This window comes from Antechinus flavipes, chromosome 4 (genome assembly GCF_016432865.1).
Source record: "Antechinus flavipes isolate AdamAnt ecotype Samford, QLD, Australia chromosome 4, AdamAnt_v2, whole genome shotgun sequence".
Taxonomy (NCBI): domain Eukaryota; kingdom Metazoa; phylum Chordata; class Mammalia; order Dasyuromorphia; family Dasyuridae; genus Antechinus; species Antechinus flavipes.
Window position 1 is genome coordinate 106,795,653 of NC_067401.1, and position 22,384 is coordinate 106,818,036.

At 35.0% G+C, this 22,384-nt stretch overlaps 1 protein-coding gene across 1 annotated transcript in view; it reads left to right on the forward strand.

Moving 5' to 3' along the window:
- SPTA1 (spectrin alpha, erythrocytic 1) overlaps positions 1 to 22,384 on the forward strand; it is a 109,889-nt gene that overhangs the window by 68,923 nt on the left and 18,582 nt on the right. Inside the window, exons 38-44 of the mRNA XM_051993709.1 lie at positions 182 to 303; positions 1,442 to 1,574; positions 9,219 to 9,317; positions 10,798 to 10,960; positions 12,233 to 12,309; positions 13,359 to 13,568; positions 21,851 to 22,147. Of these exons, the coding sequence (XP_051849669.1) occupies positions 182 to 303; positions 1,442 to 1,574; positions 9,219 to 9,317; positions 10,798 to 10,960; positions 12,233 to 12,309; positions 13,359 to 13,568; positions 21,851 to 22,147 (1,101 nt within the window). The remainder of the gene's footprint in view (positions 1 to 181; positions 304 to 1,441; positions 1,575 to 9,218; positions 9,318 to 10,797; positions 10,961 to 12,232; positions 12,310 to 13,358; positions 13,569 to 21,850; positions 22,148 to 22,384) is intronic.

Genomic DNA, 22,384 nt, shown 5'->3' on the forward strand with positions numbered 1-22,384 from the left:
ACTTTCCCTTTTTCCAATATTCCTAAAATGGTTCTAAAACCTGAGGAGCACATGAGGTAAGAAGTCTGGAAATAGAGTAATGGAGGGGTATATGGCTGAGATGGGAAATGACTCTAAAGTCATAGGATGGTTATAGATCATTCTAGAACTGCCTCAATATAAGAAATTATTTATGATACAGGGAGTGCTGGAGACTGCAGAAAAATTGGGCGACAGTGATGCTATGAGCCGAGAAGAGATCCAGGAGAGGCTGGCTCAGCTGGTGCAACACTGGAATGAGCTGAAGGAGTTGGCCAACACTCGGTGAGTGCCAGATGTTAGACTGAATTATTTTCAGGAGCTGGAGGATAAGGGCACAAGATGGTAGCAGTGATTAGCATATCTTCTTGGGGCCTTTATATCATATGGGAAACTCAAATGAACATTTGTTTGTCTCTGTGTTTTTATCTCTCAATCTCTGTCTCTACTTTTATCTCTGTTTATATCTCTATTTCTCTATGCCTATTCCCACCCCACTCAACTTCACCCCGACTGCTCCTATTCCACAGGAACATTTAAGAGGCCCTTGTGTCCTCATGTGTTCTTCCAATGCACAACAGGCAGTGTTGAGCCATCATCATCTATCAGGATGAACAAATATCAATGATTCTGGTTTTCAGAGTAGAGTTTCTAAGGAAAAGAGGAATCAGGATCCCTAACTTTAATTAAAGCATTCTTTCTCTTGTATCATAGTATCTTTTGTTCTAGCTTCTTTACTTTATAAAAAAAAAGGAAACAAAAAGTCAGTCCTAATGTATTGGGCACAGCCAAACAGCTCATAAGTGATAGACTTTCTTATTGGTTCAGTCATTTCAGTAATATCTAATTCTTCATGACCCTATTTGGGATGTTCTAGGCAAAGATACTGAAATAGTTTACCATTTTCTTTTTCAACTCATTTTAGCAGGAATACAGTGAAAGTGAGGAATACAGGACTAAATGGCTTGCACACATTAAGTGTTTGAGGCCAGATGTGAACTCAGTTCCTCCTGATTCCAGTGCCACTCTATCAACTGTGTTGCCTAGTTGCCCTAGTAAGTGACAGAGCTGGGATTCAAAACCATGTTCAAACTTGTACTCATTGTATAATAATACCATATCTCTTCCCCTCTACTTAATCATGAGTTTTATGGAACTGTACTAAGGTCATTTGCCACCAATGATGGAGCAAGAATATTCTACAAGTTTCTTCAAATATTCTCAAGCTTCTAAATACTGAAACTAAACCAAGAGTTATGTAGAAGTCTTAAAATTTTCCTGATTTTTTTTGATTGACCTGTAACATTGATGCATCCTGGTTGGTGCTAAGAACAAACTATCTTGTCAAGTTTAGCTCATCTTGTGGTCTCCTAGTTCTTGACTGACTCCACCTGATTCTTGTCTTTGCCCTAAAACCTTACAGAGGACTCCGACTAGATGAGTCCCAGCACTATCTGCAGTTCATGGAGAATGCTGAGGAAGAAGAAGCATGGATCAATGAGAAGACGGCTCTTGTTGCCCAAGGGGACACAGGAGACATATTACCTGCCACACAGGTGAGAAGTACATCGAATGGATCTCATTTTTTCCTAGTTCTCTGTTGTGTTTATAAAGTGTGCTGCTTCTTAGATACTGTGCTAGCTTTCATGATATTTTATTACTTACCTCAAATGGTTAGAAGGGGCAGAAAGGGATTTATACCTAGAAAACAAAATGAGGAGCCTCAGAAAACAGTCAAACTTCCTCATCCTATAGAAAAAGAAAGAGGAGGAAAATGGCTTATTTATGATTGTACATCTAGTACATGAAAGAGCCATTACCAAAATCCAAGTCTCTTGACTTGTAGTCCAGAGTTTTTCCTAAGTCCAATGCTGCCATCTTAGATGGGAAGATATGGGTTATTTTTTACAGAGCGGGGAAGAAGGGAATACTGATACTCTGAGGGGCCAAGGGAATTTCTCTAATTTTCATAAGCAAAAAAAAAAAAAAAAAAAAAAAAAAGTGGAAAAGAATTAAAATCCAAACTTTGTCTTTGAGGTTCTGTCTGTAAAGAGAAGACATCAGGGAATCTAGAAAGCTCAGCTTTATTAAAACTATAAAGAACTCTTTTTATAAGGGCCTATTTCTTTAGAGGCACAAACAAAACTTGACCCAAACTCAGTACACCCATTTTCTTGAGGTAATCTTCCCACTATGTAAGACTACTATGTTGTTTCCTCTTAAGGAAATATTATTTCTGCAGATGGAATTTCTAGAATTGTTGTTTTCAGGAATAGGTAACTTCCTATTTGATTGATTTAGATTTAGATTCCTCTAGAAAGTCATATGTGGGCTATGTCATTATACTACTAAGGGTGTGTGTAAACTAACAATTTACTTTTGACAATTTCCAAGTGCTGATCAGAGAACTTATAAATAATAGCATCCAATACAATCAATTATTTTCCTATGTTTAAAATGTTATTAAAATAGTCAATTATATCACTAATCTTATTTCTCATTACTCAATATAAACAGATACCCTCCTATATTTATATAGCATTTCCTCACAACAGATTGCTGCTTGCGCATATTCACATAGCTAATAAATGTCTGAGACAATTTTCATTGTTTAGATCACACAGCCTCTCAGTTTAGAGCAAGAAAAAACAAAAACAAAAAGAAAACCACTGATATAGTCAAATACTTCCTCAGAAATGTTCAGCTATTTGGTCAATCATTACTATTCTCTCAGAAGCCATGTAAAATGATAAGCTTTGCTTTTTTTTTTTTTTTTTTTTTTGAATCAGAAATTTTCAGGGTCACATGTGGTCATTGCTTTTGCTTCAGAATTGTGAGATTTCAGAGCATCTTAGAATCAGAAACCTTTCCAGATGTCTTCTACACACACTTTTCAAGGACATCATTTAATTATTTGCTTAGCCCTTATCAACAAGAAGACATTGATTTGCCATTCAAGTAGAAAATAAACTCCCTGAGGTCAGGAACTGTTTTATTTTTATCTTTGCATCTCCATGTCCTGATCTAAGGCCATGTTCATTGTAGGCACTTAGTAAATATTTATTGATTTCTTTAAACAATCCTAATTTGTTCTTCAGCTGATCTAAAGACTCAGTGCAACTCTGTACCCTATTTCATAAATAAGAAATTGGCTTTCTGCATTCTGAATCCTTTAATTCACATACATTTTCTTAAACTCTGAGTGAGAGATTGTGACCACTACTCATATTTCCATTGTAAATCCTGTGGCAATCCTTTTGCAGTCATAACATAATTTTCTTCATCTTTGGCTTTATCCTGCTCAGCATCCCATCTTTCAAAATCCAGAGTTTGTATAAGAGATTATTTACTTACATCTGTGAATACATTGTTTAAGTTTCCTTACTACTAACTTTTTCAAGCTTCCATCCTCCTAAAATTTGCTTTTCTCTATCAGGGACCAGACTCTTTCCCCTCAGAATATGTAAATAAGGAGCCCACTTAAAATATTTAAAGAGAACAAAGTAGATTTTAAACAAAAATATGCCTGAACTGTTTATAGAGTTTTGTCATTCTTCAGCTTTATTTCACTTTGTGTGACCTTATTTTGGGGTTTTCTTGGCAAAGATATTGTAGTTGTTTGCCATCTCCTTCTCCAGCTCATTTTATATGTGAGGAAACTGAGTCAAACAGGATTAAGTGACTTGCCCACCGTCACAAAGTAGTGTTTGAAGCCAGATTTTAATTCAGGAAGATGAATTTTCCTGACTCCAGACCTGACGCTCTGTGCATTATGGTGCCACTCAGTGCTCATGTTTATACAGTTTGTATCAAGTAGAGATATATCAAGAGTATGAAAAGATACATCAAGAACCTAACATCTCCTCCCCCTTTGTCACCGACTCATTTTGTGACTTTGAATAAATCATTTCACTTCTTCCTCAGTTTCTTTTTCTGTAAAAGAAGCATTTTTGCCACAGGTAGAGATACACAAATTTTAGCCAAGAGCCGACTCTCCCTCCTCCCTGCCTGTTTTGATAAATCTGTGAGCTAAGAATGGTCTTTGGATTTTTAAATAAAATAACACTTTATTTAAATAATAGAAAAAATAACTCATGGGCTATATGAGCTAGAGTCTGCCAGCCTTTGGATTAAAGGATTATGAAATTTCCTTTCAATCTTAACCCTATATTATTCTGGCAATCAGTGAAAGATTTGAAGTTCATTTAAATTTAAAAAATTACACAGGGTAGTGAATGGAACCTTGCATTTGGAGTCAGGAAGATCCAAATTCAAATTCTATCTCAGAGATTTAGCTGTGGTAATGGAGCAAGATACTGAAACCTGTCCATGTCTCATTTTGCTCATGTATAAAATGAAAAGTTGTAATGAATGAATTCTAAGATCCATCCCTGGTCTAAATCTATGAGCCATTTATCTTTTTTTCCTTCCACTTAGTTTATTTATTTTAATACACTGTGCTTTATGAATCATGTTGGCAGAGAGAAGTCAGAACAAAAGGAAAAAAAAACCATGGGAGAGAGGAAAAAAAACAGAAAAAAAAAAAAAAAAAAAGAAGTGAACATAGCATGTATTGATTTACACCCAGTCTCCTTAGTTCTTTTTCTGGATGCAGGGGGCATTTTTCTGTCCAAAGTCTATTAGGATTGCTTTGGACCACTGAACAATTAAGAATAATCAGGTCTTTCATAGTTGATCATTGCACATTCTTATTGTTATTGTGTATAATATATTCCTGGTTCTGCTTCTTTCTCTCAGCATCAGTTCATGTAAATCTTTCCAGGCCTTTCTAAAGTCATATTTTTCATCATTTTTTATGGAACAATAATATTCCATTACTTTCATATACCACAATTTATTCAGCCATTCCCCAACTGATGGGCATCTACTCATTTTCCATTTCTTTGTTACCACAAAAAGAGCTATGAGCCACTTAATACATAAAATCAAATGTCCCAGGGCTTGGAAATTGAAAAAAGAATTTTGCAAGGAATTTTGCAAAAAGCTTAGGTCAGATCCTTACAGTTTAGGGATCCCAGATTCTGTTTTTCGTGTTATATGTTATGATATATGTTTGATCATATCCAACTCTTCATGACCTCATGTGGCATAGATAATGGAGTGGCTTGGCCTTTCCTTCTCCAATTTCTTTTATAGATGAGAAACTTAGGCAAACAGGATTAAGTGACTTGCCCAGGGTCATGCAGCTAGCCAATGTGTGAAGCCAGATTTGAACTTATGAAGAAGACTCTTTCTGACTTTAGGCCCAACACTCTCCACCATGCCATCTAACTGCCCTTCTTAAACTTTTTCCATTCATGACCCCTTTTTGCCCAAGAAATTTTTATACAACACCATCTTAAATCTAAGCCAAGGTTTTTGGGATAGCATGCATGTATGCTCAGTGCAAAGTACATGTCGTACATCCAGAACTGAGGCTACAGTGAAGTCATGCAACATAAGCAAACACTGCCAGAAACACCTCAGATTCATTATGTATTTTATCTTGAATTAATTTTTGCTCATTGCATTCAGAAACATTTTACTGTTGAAAAAACTTTTATAACCACCACATTCAATAAAACGACCACTTATGGAGTTGAGGCCTACAGTTTAAAAAGCTTTGGTATAAATTAACTGAAACTATTTTTAAGTCAAATAGCATAATATAATAATAATGATTTTCATACCTTCAAGTTTTTAGTTAGATATTTAAAAGAATAAATCATTTGGCAAACATGATTAAGTCTTTCAGATCTTTAATGAATGATTCAGGTCACTGCACATCCAAAATCAAAACCAACTTCCAAAGATGAACAATTAAAAATACAAGTGTTCTATCCAGACAAGCCGAACTGACAGCAGTTGAGATTCATTATTTTGAAGTATAAATGAGAAAAAGCACAACTTTTAATGGAAATTCAAGTGCCTCTCTCCAGCCCTGAATCTATATGTTGTATATTGAGAAGTCTGTAGTGTGCCTGACGTTCTAAGAGGCAACTAAAACTAAGGGAGTTTGGACAACTTTAAAGGGAAGGGGAGGAGCCTCCTCTGTCAACATTCTATTATCACTAGTTTAAATGCCAGGCACAGGACTTTGTGAAGGTGGAAGTAAAGATTCTTGAATAGGGAAGTAAGATCCAAATGAGTGATCCTGCTAGTCATCCATAGGATGGACAAGAGAAGCAAGGAGAAAATTGTCTATAAAGATCTAGAAAATTCTCATTGTCAGAATCCCTAAATCTCTGATAGATTTAAATTTAAATGCCTCTCTGATAGAGGGCAATTTAAGAGAATAAAAAAGGTTCAGAAGGTGTTAATATGCTACTACTACCAACACCATCACCACTACTGCTACTACTACTGCTACTAATACTGTTACCACCACCACCACCACCACCACCACTTCCATTATCACTACAATACTACTATTACTACTACCACTACTACCACAACTACCACCACCACAATCACTACTACTATTACTACTACCACTACTGCTACTATTACTATTACTACTGCTACTACTGTTACTACTACTACTATTTCTATTAATATTACTATTGTTACTATTACTACTACTGCTACTACTATTACTTTAACTATTACTGCTACTATTATTACTACTTCTATATGCCTACTACTACTATTGCTACTACTATTACTACTACTGCTACTATCACTACTGTAACTACTCTTACTACTACTACTGTTACTACTATTGCTGCTACTATATTACTACTATTACTACTGCTACTACTATTACTTTAACTATTACTGCTACTATTATTACTACTTCTATATGCCTACTACTACTATTGCTACTATTACTACTACTGCTACTATTACTACTGTAACTACTCTTACTACTACTACTGTTACTACTATTGCTGCTACTACTATTACTATTACTACTACTGCTACTACTATTCCTCCTACTGTTATGCCTACTACTACTACTACTACTACCACTATTACTACGGCTACTATTACTATTATTATTACTACTACTACCACTACTACCACCACCATAACCCCACCACTACTACTACTGCAACTACTATTACTACTACTGTTACTATTACCACTACTACTATGCTTACTACTACTACTATTGCTACTACTATTACTACTACTACTGCTACTACAATTACTACTACTACATTAGCATTTTGTAGCATCTACAATGTGTCAGGTTTTATGTGCCAAGTGTTTTATACTGCTGCTACTGCTACTACTGCTACTACTATTACTACTACTACTGCTACTACTATTACTACTACTGCTGCTACTACTATTACTATTACTACACTAGCATTTTGTAGCATCTACAATGTGTCAGGCATTATGTGCCAAGTGTTTCATAAACCTTATTCAATCCTCCTAAAGACTCTGGGAGGTAGGTATTATAACTATCCCTATTTTATAATCTGAAGAAACAGAGACAAAGGTCAAGTGACTTGCCCAAGAATAAACAGCTAGTAAGAATTTCAGGCTAGATTTGAATTCAGGTCTTTTTAGCAAGAGCTCTATCTGCTGTACCCTATGAAACTGTCACTGACTTTGTGATGTAGCAGTATCACTGATATCCCTTAACATCTTAAAATACACCTCAATGCATGAGACTCTTAGAAATAGCCAACACAAGGGAACATTGCAAATGTAGACAAACCAAACACACTATCAGGGTAACCCGATGCTCCAAAGCTTTACTAGAGTTCAGCTCTCACAGTTTCTTTGATGAGGTTAATGACAGTGCAGAGAATTGTGGAAATCCCCTTTTGGTCAGAGGCAGAGCTTCTTTGTGAAAGAATTCACAAACCTGAAGAGTTTTAGGTGGAAAAAATGGAAGGTTATTGTTGCATGAGAAGTCAGCTTTGCTAAGAGACTGACTTCTTTAGTAACAAAGCCCTGTTAGGGAAATGGAGGCTGGCACTGAGAAGAGAATGTCTTCTCAGCAAGCAGAGTCCTGACAGCTATACCAAGGGACAAGGCATAGTCCTGCTTTGGATATTATACAAAGAAATGAGTAAATAGAAACCTATTATATGAGCAGATTTTGGCTGGGGGTGGGGGGAGGGAGTGGAGAGGGCAACAGCTTTAGCTGATCAGACCAGGATCTCCCAAATGAAATTGCTTTGAAGGCTTCCTCAGCCTGAATTTCAATAGAAATAAGGCCTGCCCTAGAAATGGCCTAGTTGGATGATACCACTTAACTTGTTTGGGGAGATATGCCTCCCAGGAGGGCCTGAGACTTGAATCTCCCTTCTTTACAGATCAAAGGGTACACAATTTTAGAGTGTTAATTTTACAGATTAAAGGGAACACAATTTCACACCTTTGTCATTTTGATCAGACTCCTTTGTACAACAAGATAAATAATTAAGCAATAGGGAATCTTGGAATATAGAGCTGGACGGTACTTTAGAGATCATCTAAATAAATTCCTTCTTTGCAAATAGGGAAACTGATTCTCATAGAAGCTAAGGAATTTGACCAAGTTCATATGAGTAGTAAGTGGAAATAGAGTCAAAACTGACTCCTTCTTAGGACCAAAACTGGTCCTTCTTATTTCAATTCTATCATTCTTTCTAATTTCATATTGCACCTCAATATGGACATATGTTCTTGTAGCCCTGGGATGTTGCTGCATTTATGTGATGCTTAGTAGCTATTGTAGAGTGGGACTAAGGTTGGCACTCTCCTTGTGGTTGCTGGCAACTTCTGCTGCTTTCCTGCTCTCCCAGATCAACTCTTTCGCCCCTCTGATTGTGATAAAATAACCCTGGCAAGAGACTATGCAGGCTCATAAAACAGTTGTCACAGTGAGATAGGGAAGAAAGTTTCCTTTTCAAATGACAGTTAACAGCTTGAAAAGGTAGAAGCAGATCATATTCAAAGACTTTGAGCTTGGGTAATACATATATATATATATATATATATATGTATATATATATATATAATGTACACACATATGTACATATTTTTTGTATATATATGTAGTTAATTAATAAACATTTATTTTCTCTCTCTACTACCTTTTCCCCACTGAAGGGGAAAAAAGAGAGAGAGAGAGAAATCATTTTTAAGAAATAAGTACTTTGGTCATGTTCCAAAATTTGTGGCTTATTCCACCTATGTAGTCTATCACCTTTCTGTATGGTGATTTTAACAGACTAATCTGTGACCTTTCCATACAGAGCTTACTAAAGAAGCTTGAGGCTTTGAAGAATGACTTTGTAAACCATGAGACTCGAGTGCAGGAAGTTTGCACTGAAGGAGAAGATCTTTTGAGCAAGGTAAGTAAAGAAATCATGGCTTAACATTTTTAAAACTTTGACTAAAGGTCCATTTTAGGCAGAAAGATGAATAAATCATTGCTTTGGACATTTTTTTTGGATTGTCCCCAAAGTCTGGAACACTCTCTCCCATCTATCCTAACTGCTGACCTTCCTGGCTTCCTTTAAGTCCTAAATAAAATCCCACCTTCTTCAGGAAGTCCTCCCCAACTTCTCTTAATTCTAGTAACTTCCCTCTATTAATTATTTTTAATTTATCTTTTATATAGCTTACTTTGTGTGGTCCCTGCCCTCCACCCCAACTTTAGATTGTAAGTATCTTGAGGCAGGCACGGTATTTTGGGGCTCTTTTTTAAATCCTAGTAACACAATATTTGGAACACAGTAGGCACTTTATAAGTGTTTATCAATTGATTATCTTGTTTTTCTCCCTGCTCTATTTATAATATTATAGAATAGCAAAAGTTTTATGTTATAAGTTCAGTTATAACATGATATTATGTATCCTGCTTATTTATATTTATGTTAAATAATTTGCCTATGGCCCTACTCACCATTCCTGTGATTCTCAAACCAGATGCCTCTCCTTGGCCATTCTTTTCCTGTCTGTGTTGTTTCTTTTTAGAATCTAAGTCCCTTAAGGGCAGGAACTATCTTTCTTGTCTCTCTTGAATATTTTCATCCATACCCAAATCCTCTGACTCTTGATATAATGCTTTTAAATGCATCATAGCCTCTTCATTAATAGCATTCATTCCTTTAATTCAAATAAATAAAAAAATTATTATTATTTATGAATGCTGAGCCTAATTATGCTAATTGCATTTTACTTCTCTCAATATCCTCCTTTATGACATGATGGGACAAAATAAGGTATATGGTCTTTTTTAAGCTCTAAATTCTATGATCTTATATAGCTTCTTGGGCAGAAAGGGAAGGAAAACAATAACTGAGCAGTTTATCATTCTCAACAAACTTCTTCTGATGTTTTTAGAGACAATAAAACCAATATCAACAAATTGTTCCTGGTGGTTTTATAGACAGTAGAACCAAATGGATAATTTCAGTGCCCTAAATTATTAGATTCATCCATTGTTAGATAGATACATTCAAAAAGAGAGAAGAGGCAGGAAACTCCTTATAATATATATCCAAGAGTAAAATCCAAAAGTAAAGCTTCAAGAGGTAGTTAGATATCCATCATCTATTGTTAGACTTCTTACAGGATGATTCTTAATAGAAGAAGCTACAAAGAGAATCCCTGTACAAATATAGGTCACTTTCGATGTCCTTTTAGTTTTCTTTGATTTCTGACATTCCTGTCTAATATGATATACCCACTTCCTTCCAAAATGTTTGAGTCACACATAAAGCTTTTCAAGATCTTAACCTTGACCTGGATAGTTGTCCATTCTAAGGAGTAAATACTTGTTGATGGATTACTTGATTTTTCTCTTTCCCTTCTATTCCTGTGAGGCAGGAAGAAACACAACACAAAGAGAAAATTACAGCCAAGATCAATGGCCTGAATTCAAAGATCCCTGCTCTATCCAAAGCAATTTCAGCCTGGAAGGCCCAATTGGAAGAGGATGCTGCTTTCCAATTGTTTAACTGGAAGGCTGACACAGTGGAATCATGGATAAGTATGTTCTGCAGAATTGGGTATTATGTATAGTGAGAAGCTGATGGGCAGACTGATCTGGACTTGGGATCTTTATACACCTCCACAACATCCTTTTGGGGCCCTTTTATGAACTGATAGGGTGGGAATTACAGTATTGGGGACAAGCACATTCTTTTTGATATCAGAGATTTTGGTTTCTTTATAAGGTACTTAAAAGAGTACCAAGTTATACACAATAGCTTTTCAGTTTCATGTGTAATAATTTTTATATTATGCTGTTAATCAAATGCTTGTTTTATTCCATAAACTGAAAATAAAATAAATTAAAATATTTTTAAAAATCAATCTTGAATCTTAACCTCTTTTCTGACTAGAGGCTAAAATCTGTTTCTTGACTTTGCTGCTCAATAACATTATACATGATACAATAAAATATAAAAATTATTACACATGAAACTGCAAAGCTATTGTGTACAATTTGCTATTCCTTTAAATACCATATAAAGTTTGATTTTATATGACTCACATGGACCTTATATTAAAGAGCATGCTGGTAAATGGTTAACAATTAGTTCTGGGGGGGGAGGGGAGGGCAGGGTAGAGGGGTGATAGAATGAGAATACAATAGACTTTTTTTTTTTTTATACAATAGACTTTTAAATTTAATCTGAATTGTTGACATTTTCTCTATCACTTTCTCATAGAATAATAAATTAGGGCATGATTTGTCTATTTGTCTATTTCCCAGATTTAAATACACTGAAAATTTAACATCTGGCACTTATGATATAATTGGACTTGCTTCTAACACACTCTTCTTGCACATCTTATTTTTTTAAATGTGGAAATTTTAATTGTTAAACTTATCTTTTGTCCCTTTCTGCATGGTATAGTTAAAACAAAAAAATCACACTGAACTTGGCCTAGATTTGAATGGCAATTCTATTAATTCTATTCATGTAACTTTGGACAACTGCATTAAACTCTCAATTTCTTTATTCATAAAATTAAGAAATTGGGCTAGAAGACTACTAAGGACTTTTCAAAAGCTTAATCTTACTATCTTGTGATCTTAAAATTTCACTCCTACTGGCTCAGCCCAGGAGGGAAAACACCTTTAAAAGGCATTATACATACCAATGACTCATAGCTATTAGGGTTAGGAAATCCTTTGTGATATTCCAGTCTAAATGTTTCCTGCTTTGGTTTAAAGAAATTTGCTTCTACTTTTGTCGCCCTCCAACCTCCTCCCAAAAATTTTGATTATTTTCATAATCTTATGCTTTTTCAGATGAAAAAGAATCTACTCTGAAGATAAATGGAAATGGGGGAGACCTTGCTGCTTACCGTATGCTACTCGCTAAACAGGTAAAAATGGGAGCTACCTTTTATCAGAAAGTTAACCAGTAGAAAAGTAGAAAGTCTATGGAATGAGGGACTTGGGAAAGGAGGGCAATCTTTGTCTTCTTAAGTTATTTCACACTGGCTTCAATTATTTTGAGTCTTCTATCTTACCAAGTAGTAAGACTTGGTAGTAGTAAACCAAGCTCCTCCGGGTTCTGTTAGCATAATTCTAAATTTGAGATCCACATTCCAAAATCCTCCATTTGTTTGGTGTCCAACGTAGAAGTGGTATTTGAGGCAATGAACAGATAGTACCCTGGGCTGGAGAGAATCAGGAGACCTGAGTTTTAGTCCTAGTCCTAGATTCTGAGACTATCTGTAAAATAAAGAGTCCTCCATTATGTGAATCCTAAGGTCTTTTTGGCCTCTGAATTTTATTAGTTTCTCTCTTACAACCTGAGGAAGCTGCAAAAGTTGTATAAGACTCTGATCCCTGCTTTAATGGAAATACTATTTTCAAATGTCATGTTCAATCACCAAGTTTTTATTAAGGAAATACCACATGCAGAGTACTGTACTTAAACTGAAGGGACCTATGAAATTTAGATAAGCTATTCCTCTCTCATTTAATAGAGGGTTGATTGAGTGAATGATTTAACAGGCAAACCTTGACTCCCACCTCTTTTTGTGACAGTAGACATGATCCTTGCTGATTATAATATCATTATAATATATTATATATACATATATATGTAATATAATTATAAGATCTGAAGTTAGAAGACTAAGGTTCAAATTCTAATTCTTATTTGGTTCTTAGTCTCATTTGTGTCCGCCCCTGTTTTCTTTATTTATAAAATGAAATTAGGCTAGATGGTTTCTAACTCTACATGCATAATACTTTTAACCTATGGTTCCTATATCACTTATGTAGACTGTATCTTGACCATCACCTTGATCTTCACACATCCCTTCTCAAGCTGTGTTCAAATCTGGGGGACTGCCAGATGTAGAGACTCTCTTGGTCTCTCATGGGTCTCCTCTGCTTACTCTTCTCCATTGCCCTCATGTAGGATACACTCGATGATGGACTGAAAAGCTTTGAGCAGGAACGACTATCTGAAATAACAGACTTAAAAGATCAGCTGGTAGCATCAGAGCACAGCAGAGCAAGCATCATCAAGGACCGGCATGCTGCACTTCTCAAACGCTGGGACCAACTACTGGCTGCTGCTGCAGCCCGAAGAGCAAAGCTGCTGGAGGAACAGCTACCCCTGAAGAAGGTAACCCCAAGAGAGGAGTGATTAGTAGCAAATGATCTAGCAAGGAACCTACATAAATTCCAGATGCAATTCTAGAATCAGTCAATCATTACATAATTATTAAGGGCTTTTATAAAGAGACAAGTAGGTGTGGTCAACTCTATTCCCTGCCCCATCCCCAAACTAAAGAGACTAATTATATTATGGTGGGGCCACATCAGATGAGGGTTTCGAGCTTCTACCATTATTGATTTAATCTATCACTCAGACCTTTGGAAAACACAAATAATCTCTGGATTTGGCTCTCTCACTCCTACCTATTCTTACATTAAAAGATACAGTGATGGGTGACCACAATATAATTATATTTAAACTTTCTCAGGGTCTGAGGTAGAATTCTAATAAAGCAAAATATACTTACCCTTTTTGTCACACTAGCTCTTGAGCCCCCAGACAATGTTTTCTTTCTACACACTCAGCCACTCCCAGGGTAATGCACACATATATTATATAACATTTATACAACTGACCATTCATAATAATGACATTTTAGATCATAAAAAGAAACAATGCCAAATAATATATAATAATATTTATAATAGTGAAATTTCTAGATAAAAACAAGTTGAAACAAACATATATCACAATATACATATAAGCCAGATCACACTCTTCCATCAAGCATTCAACAGCTGGTGAGGAGTAGATGAATCTGGCAGGGAAATAGAAGGAGAAGGAGGACCACTCAACTCTAGATTGCAAGTTTCAATATCACTGCTTCCTTAAGGAACATCTGCACTACATGAAACTGCTCATCTGAATACTGCATGACTATTGATCCTCACTGCTATTCAGAGTTGGCATTCTTTTCATCTGTATGTATATGTATATCAGTGTACATACATAGATGTATAATGTGTTTATACACACATGTAATTATAAGTAGATTGTGCACTGCACACGTGGATATTACATGTGTTTGTATGATTATATATGTATTTATTTAAACATATACATATGTGTATGAATATATATAATAGCTAATATTCATATAGCACTTACTGTGTGCTCAGCACTGTGCTAAGTGCTTTCAATTATTATCTCATTTGATCTCCCAAAAGTGATATAGGTGTTATCATTACTCCCATTTTACAAATGAGGAAACTGAGGCAATCAGATTAAATGAATTGCCCAGAATTTACTCAGCTAGCAAATATTTACAGATTTTTTTTTAATTAACCAAAAATATATTTAGAAAGTGTTAATGTATATAGCAGATATTTTGCATTTAATAATATTTCAGTTTCCCCAATTATAAAGATAATTTTAAAAATTTATTTTTTTAAATTTTGAGTACCATATTCTTTCAGTTGTTCCTCCTCTCCTTCATTTTCTACCCAGAAAGTAAGCATTTTGATGTGAGTTATACATGTACACTCATGCAAAACATATTTACACATTAGTCATGTTGTGGAAGATTACACAGACTACATCTCAAAATATGAAAAAAAAATTCAAAAAGTAAAAAAAGTATGCTGCAATCTACATTCTTATTCCATCAATTCTTTCTTTGGATGTGGACATAACTTGTTTTTGTTTTTTGTTTTTTTTTTTTTTAATTGTGAATCCTTTGGAATTGTCTTGAATCATTGCATTAGTAGCAATTCCTTTTAAGTCAGATGATCACTATGTTCATCAAATTGGCTATCTCTGGGCTATATTACCCAATTCAGTCAATTATTTGCTCATCAGAGTTTTACACTGTCCAATTATAATAGAGTAATACAGTTCCATTCCTCAGCAACACAATTCAGATTCACATTTGAATCTAATACTGAAACTGAAAAGTCTTGCACTCCCTTCTCAAGCTGGAATGGAACTGCAGCAGAGAGCAAAGCTTTTATGAATAGTTTCACTTTTTTTCCAGCTCTGGGTGATGCTGATAAGTAATACTCCTATAGGAGCTTTTGGCCAGTGACATCAATCTCTCTAAACCAATTAGAAATCACTTCACTGAAGTCTTCTCCAAATTAACTGCCAAATTAACTGAGCAACTTTTCTGATCTTAATATCTTCACCTCTTGCCTTCATGTTTCTTTCTCCTCCTACTGATGCAACTGTCCCAGTTCTTTGCATTCATTGTCTAAAATAAGAGTCTTCCAAGTGTCTAATGGCTTAGTTTAAAAAGTCTGGACTCCTCAATTACCCAGACCAAATTCACAATTTTTTCTTAAGATAGTATTTCTACAATATCTCATTCTTTTAGTTTTTTATCTGCTTTTATCCCCAAAACATATAAATCCAAATTAAGTGAGGGGACCTATTATACCTTATTTCTGATCTTCAATAAAGCAATCTGTTTTTATGATGTCTTTGAAATTGTATTTCTCACATTCACAGCTTGCTAATTTTTAGTAAATAAAATATCCTTAAACTTTATCTTTTTAAAAATGGCATTGTATTTTTTTTTCAAATACATACAAAAATAGTTTTCAGCATTCACCTTTGCAAAATCTTGTGTTCCAGTTTTTCCCTCTCTTCTTCCCGCCCCCCTCCCCAAGATAGCAACCAATCTGATATAGGTTAAATGTGCACAATTACCCTAAACATATTACCATATTTGTCATGCTGCACACAAAAAAGAAAAAAAAATCAAATAAGTAAGAAAACAACAACAAAAATATATAAAAAAAATTATGCTTTGATATATATTCAGTTTTCATAATTCTCTCTCTGGATGTAGATGGCACTTTCCAATATAAGTCTATTGGAATTAAAAAAAAATAAACAAAAAAAGTCTATTGCAATTTCTTTGAATCACCTCATTATTGAAAAGAGCCAAATCCTCGACAGATATCACATAATCTTGTTGTGATTGTGTACAATATTCCTTGATTCTGCTCACTTCACTTAGTATCAGTTCATGTAATGCTATTGAGGCTTTTCTGAAATTAACCCACTTATCATTTCCATAAAGAACAAAAAGATCCTATTAAATTTTTATAGTATAACTTGTTCAGCCATTTCCCAATTGAGGAATTAAGGAGCATCCACTCAACTTCCAGTTCCTTGCCAATAAAAAAGGCTGCTACAAACATTTTTGCACATATGGATCCTTTTTTGTCTTTTATGATCTTTTTGGATATGCAGTGGAGACACTGTATATTTTGTTTGATAGTCTGATAGTCCTTTGAGCATAGTTCCAAACTGTTCTCCAAGGTGGTTAGATCATTTCACAACTCTACCAATAATGCAATAATATTGCAATAATGCAATAAAAGTAATTGTGTTTATATTGTTCCTGGCTTTGTCTTGGCAGGTAGATTCCCAACCAATACCCAGTTTTTTCACATCTCCTCCAACATTCATCCTTATCTTTTGCTGTCATCTTAGCCAATCTGAGAGGTATAAACTGGCGGCTCAGAGTTATTTTAATTTGCATTTCTCTAATCAATAGTGATTTTAGAGCATTTTTTCATATAATTAGAAATACCTTTAATTTCTTCATCTGAAAATTGTCTGTTCACATACTTTGGCCATTTATCAACTGGAGAATTTCTTATTCTTATACATTTAAATCAATTTTCTATGTCTTTTAGAAATGAGGCCTTTATCAGAAACACTGACTGTAATTTTTTTTTTTTAATCCAGTTTTCCATTCTCCTTTTAATCTTGGCTGCATTAGTTTTGTTTGTGCAAAACCTTTTAAATTTAGTGTATTCTGTTGTCTTGTTCTTCTTTGGCCATAAATTCCTCCCTTCTTCACAGATCTGAGGGGTAGATAATCCTTTGTTCTCCTAATTTGTGCATAATATTACTCTTTATGTCTAAATCATGAACTCATTTTGACCTTTCTTGGTCAATGCCTGATTTCTGCCATACTTTTTTCCAGTTTTCCTAGCAATTTTTGTCAGATAGTGAGTTCTTATTCTAGAAGCTGGAGTTTTGGGGTTTATCAAACACTAGATTATTGTAGTCATTAACTTTGTGTCTTGTGAACCTAACCTATTCCACTGATCCACTTCTCTATTTCTTAGCCAGTACCATATGATTTTGATGATTACTACTTTATAATATGGCTTAAGTTCTGGTAAAGGTAAGCCACCTTCCTTTGCATTTTTTCATTAATTCCCTTAAAATTCTTGACCTTTTGTTCTTCCAGATGAATTTTGTTATTTTTCTACATCTATAAATTAATTTCTTGGCAGTTTTATTGGCATGGTACTTAATAAGTAGATTAATTTAGATGGAATTGTCACTTTTATTATATTTGCTGAGTCTACCCACAAGCACTTGATATTTTTCCAATTGTTTAGATCTAACTTTATTTGTATCAAAAGTATTTTGTAATTATGTTTATATTGTTCCTGGCTTTGTCTTGGCAGGTAGATTCCCAAATATTTTATATAATCTACAATTATTTTAAGTGGCAGTTCTCTATTTCTTGCTGCTAGGCTTTGTTGCTAGCATAATTGGTTAGTTGGTTGATGGTTATTGTCCTTAATACTCTAGGAGGACCAAAATGATATCACCGTGTTAAAGTTGAGTTCCAGTGTGTCTGACTGTGGCTGATCAGACCAGTATCAAGTTGAAATGTTTGCCACAGATTGGACACAAATAGTCCCTATGAACTTTTTGGGTAGCTTCTTTACTTTTGTTTATTTCATGTTTCTTTTGGGCTATTTCAATTCTGCTTTGCTCATAGAGCACAGCACCTTCTCTGATAAGGACATTCTATGCTGGGGAATCCTGTGCCAGTGTCTCCTATCTCATATACAGTGGTAACATAAAAATACCAAAGATTTAGTTGCATGCCCAATTTGTTGCTCTTCTCTATTCATGTAAGATCAAGAGATATGACATTTCTTCTAAGAATTGCTTTGGCTGCATCCCATAAGTTTAGGTATGTTGTCTCATTATTGTTATTCTCTTGGATGGAATTATAGATTCTTTCTATGATTTGTTGTTTGACCCATTCATTCTTTAGAGTTCAATTATCTATTTTTCAATTAATTTTTAGTCTATTTTCCCACAACCTTTTATTACATGAAAGTTTTATTGCATTATGATCTGAAAAAGATGCATTTTATATTTCTACCTTTCTGTATTTGATTTTGAGGTTTTGATGCCTCGTGGTCAATTTTTTGTGTGCCACGTATAGCTGAGAAAAACATGTATTACTTTCTATCCCCATTCATTTTTCTCAAAAGATCTATCATACCTAAAATTCTAGTTACCTCCTTAATTTCTTTCTTATTTTGTGTTTAGATTTGTTCAGTTCTCATATAGGGAGATTAAGATTCCCCCACTATTATAGTTTTGCTTTCTGTTTCGTCTTGCAGCTCAATTAACATCTCCTTTAAGAAAATCACTAACTCTGTTTTTCCTATTATCCTGTTTTCCTTCAATTATACTTTTCTATTTCCTTTCCCCCTTTCCCTCCCTTCCAATATTTTGTTTCTGACCACACTCTCCTTCAAACAGCCCTCCACTTTTACAGCCCCTCCCATTATCATACCTTTCCCCTTCTACTTCTGTTCTCCCTTCTATTAGCCTCACCCTTTTCTTTCCCCTTTCCCCTCCTACTTCCCTATAGGATGAGACAAGCTTCTATGTGAAATTAAATGTATCTGAAATTCTCTCTTTGAGCCAAATCTGATGAGAAAAGATTTACACAATGCTCATCCTCTTCCCTTTCCCCCCTCAATTGTAATAGATCTTTTTTTTTGCCCCTTCATAAGATATAATTTACGCCATTTTAACTCCATTTTCCTCTTCTTCCAGTAGAATCACCTTTCCTTCTCCAGTTCCTTTTTTATGTCATCATGATAAAATCAAAATATCTGCACCCTTTAAGTATACCCATAACAGATACAGATTTCAAGATAAACATATCATCTTCCCATATAGGGATATAAGCTTTTTAACTTTTAAAAGAAAGTTATTTTTTTCTTTCCTTTTTATCTTTTTATGCTTCTCTTGAGTTTTATATTTGAAGATCAAATGTTCTATTCAGCTCTGGTATTTTCATTAGAAATAAATGAAATTCACCTGTTTCGTTGAATGTCCATCTTTTCCCCTGAAAGATTATGTTCAATTTTGCTGGATAGTTGATTCTTGGCTGTAATACAAGTTCCTTTGCCTTTCAGAATATCAGATTCCATGACCTTTGATCCTTGGAAGTGGAAGCTGCTAGGTCTTGGATAATTCTGATTGTGGCTCCTTGATATTTGAATTTTTTCTTGCAATATTTTTTTCTTGATTTGATAATTCTGAAATTTAGCTACAATGTTCCTTGGAGTTTTCATTTTGGAGTCTCTTTCTGGAGGTAATTAGTGAATTCTCCATTGGCTATTTTATCTCTAGTTCCAAGACATCCAGGCAGTTTTCCTAGATGGTTTCCTGAAAGATAATTCTAGGCTTTTTTTTTTTTTAACATGGTTTTCAGGAAGTCCAATAATTCTTAGATTGTCTCTCCTAAATCTATTTTCTAAACACTTGTTTTTCCAATAAGGTATTCTACATTTTCCTCTATTTTTTTCACTTTTTTTGTTTTATTTTATTCTTGAAGTCTCATTAAGTCATTCACTTCCATTTGTTCAATTCTAATTTTTAGTGAATTATTTTCTTCAGATAGCTTTTTTAGCTCCTTTTGCATTTGGCCAATTGCACTTTTAAATGAAGTGTTTTGTTTGTTGCATTTTTTTCCATTTCACAAATTACATTTTTCAACAAATTGGTTCCTTATTCATATCTATTTTGTAAGGAGTTATATGCTTTTTCCATTTCATCAAATTTATTTTTAAAGTTTTCTTCATATTACTTCTGTTTTTCCTTTTCCAAACTCTCTTGCAAAGATCTCATTTCCTTTCCTCATTTTTCTTCTAACTCTCTTTTAAGATCCTTTTTGAATTCTTCTATGAGTCTTGTAAAATGGGGACCAATTCATATCACCCTTTGGGACTTCATCTGGAGAATTCTGAGGGTTTGAAGTCTGCTCTTCCCTTTCTCCATAAAAACTGTCCATAGTCAGAGTTATCTTTGCTTCTTTGCTTATTATTATTATTATTTTTTAATATTGAGGTCTGCTCTTAATCAAAGAAGCAACAGCCATTTTAGTTTGCCCAGGGGCTGGTGCTGCTGACTGACTTCCAGTTCTAGGTAGGTGTGTCCAGGTCATGCATTTTTCTGGGGTTTGCAGGCTCACTATTTGCCTTTCGTATTTGTTTTGGATTTCTGCCAGCTAATCTGCTGAATGATTGGCTTGTAACCAGGATAGAGTAGCCTAAGAGCCTTGCAGTAGACTCCTTAGTGTTAGATGCTTGGCTCTCTGCCCTGGCTCTCTGCACTGTGTCTGCACTTAGCTGCTTCTCCCACTGCCTGATTGAAACATGCCTTTTCTGAGGTCCTTCCAAAGTGTCTTCTTCTGGAAATTTGTTACACTCCAAATATTTGTGGATTCTCTTTCTCCAAAACCAGTTCAGAGGCTTGAACTGGTGTTGATCTTAGGAATGCTAGGAGGAGCTACTCTCTGCATTTTTGGCTCAGTTTCAGTCCTACATATTTTGACAATGAATATAAATCTCTTCCTTTACATATTTTTCCTACTTTTCTCATCTTTGATGTTTCTTAAACAGAGTATATTTCACATTTATCATGTGCTACAAATATGCATTGATTGCTGGAGATACAAGGCAAAGGGGGGGGGGGTAGGGGGGGAGCCTGCTTTCTTTGTTTCTTTAAACAAGGAGGCAAAATGCAAACAATTGATAGATAGATAGATGATAGATAGATAGATATAGCTATAGATATAGACACACAATAATTGGCAGGTAATTATAGTGAGAAGGCACTAGCAGTGAAGAAGATTGAGAATGGATTCATGCAAGTCAAAATTGAACTGAATTCTAAAGGAAGGCAAGAAGTAGAGTTTAGGCAAGAAAGCATGTCAGTTATGGAGGATAGTCTAGTCAGTGGCTATTCAGGGATCTTCTCACATGGAAGTTCTGGGGAAAACTCATTAATAAGAAAAAGAGGAAACAAGGGCAGAAGGAGATGGAAGTTAAGACAAAAGTAAAATTGGAATATTTAGAAAATTGTTCTTTCTATACATATTAACTCAAATCTGGTTCCCTGTACTATCCATCTAATATTCTTAGTTGTCCCTGTGCACTTATATAAGAGCAACAATTAGGATGTCTCTGATAAATGTCTCTATCTCCAGAACATGGAAAATGAATGATTGCATGATAAAGCAGGGTGTGTTCTTCTCTCTCTCTCTCTCTCTCTCTCTCTCCCCCCAGGCTGAGGAGTTGTTCGTAGAGTTTGCTCAGAGGGCTTCAGCCTTCAACAACTGGTGTGAAAATGCAGAAGAGGATCTCTCTGAACCTGTACATTGTTTCTCCTTAGAAGAGATCCAGCAGCTTCAGAAGGACCACGAGGTCTTTCTGGCCTCCCTCACAGGAGCTCGAGCTGACTTTGATCATTTGGTAGAATTGGATCAGCAAATTAAAGCCTTAAATATGCACTCCAGCCTATATACTTGGTTGACAATGGAGGCTCTAGAAAGCATCTGGTTGAACCTGCCCAACATCATCAAGGTATCATGGGGATAGTCCTAAGGGAAACAATAAAAAGAGCTTTAGATTTGTTATCAAAGAAATACCTTTCTTTTCTAAATCTGATATTTATTCCATATATGAGTTTGGGCAAATGTTTTTAGGCTCTATAGGCCTTAGTTTCCTTATCTATGAAATAAGTAAGTTAGACTGAGCTCTGAATTTGTCTCTTTCATTACAAAATCATCCCTATGTCACAGATAATCACAGCCATATATC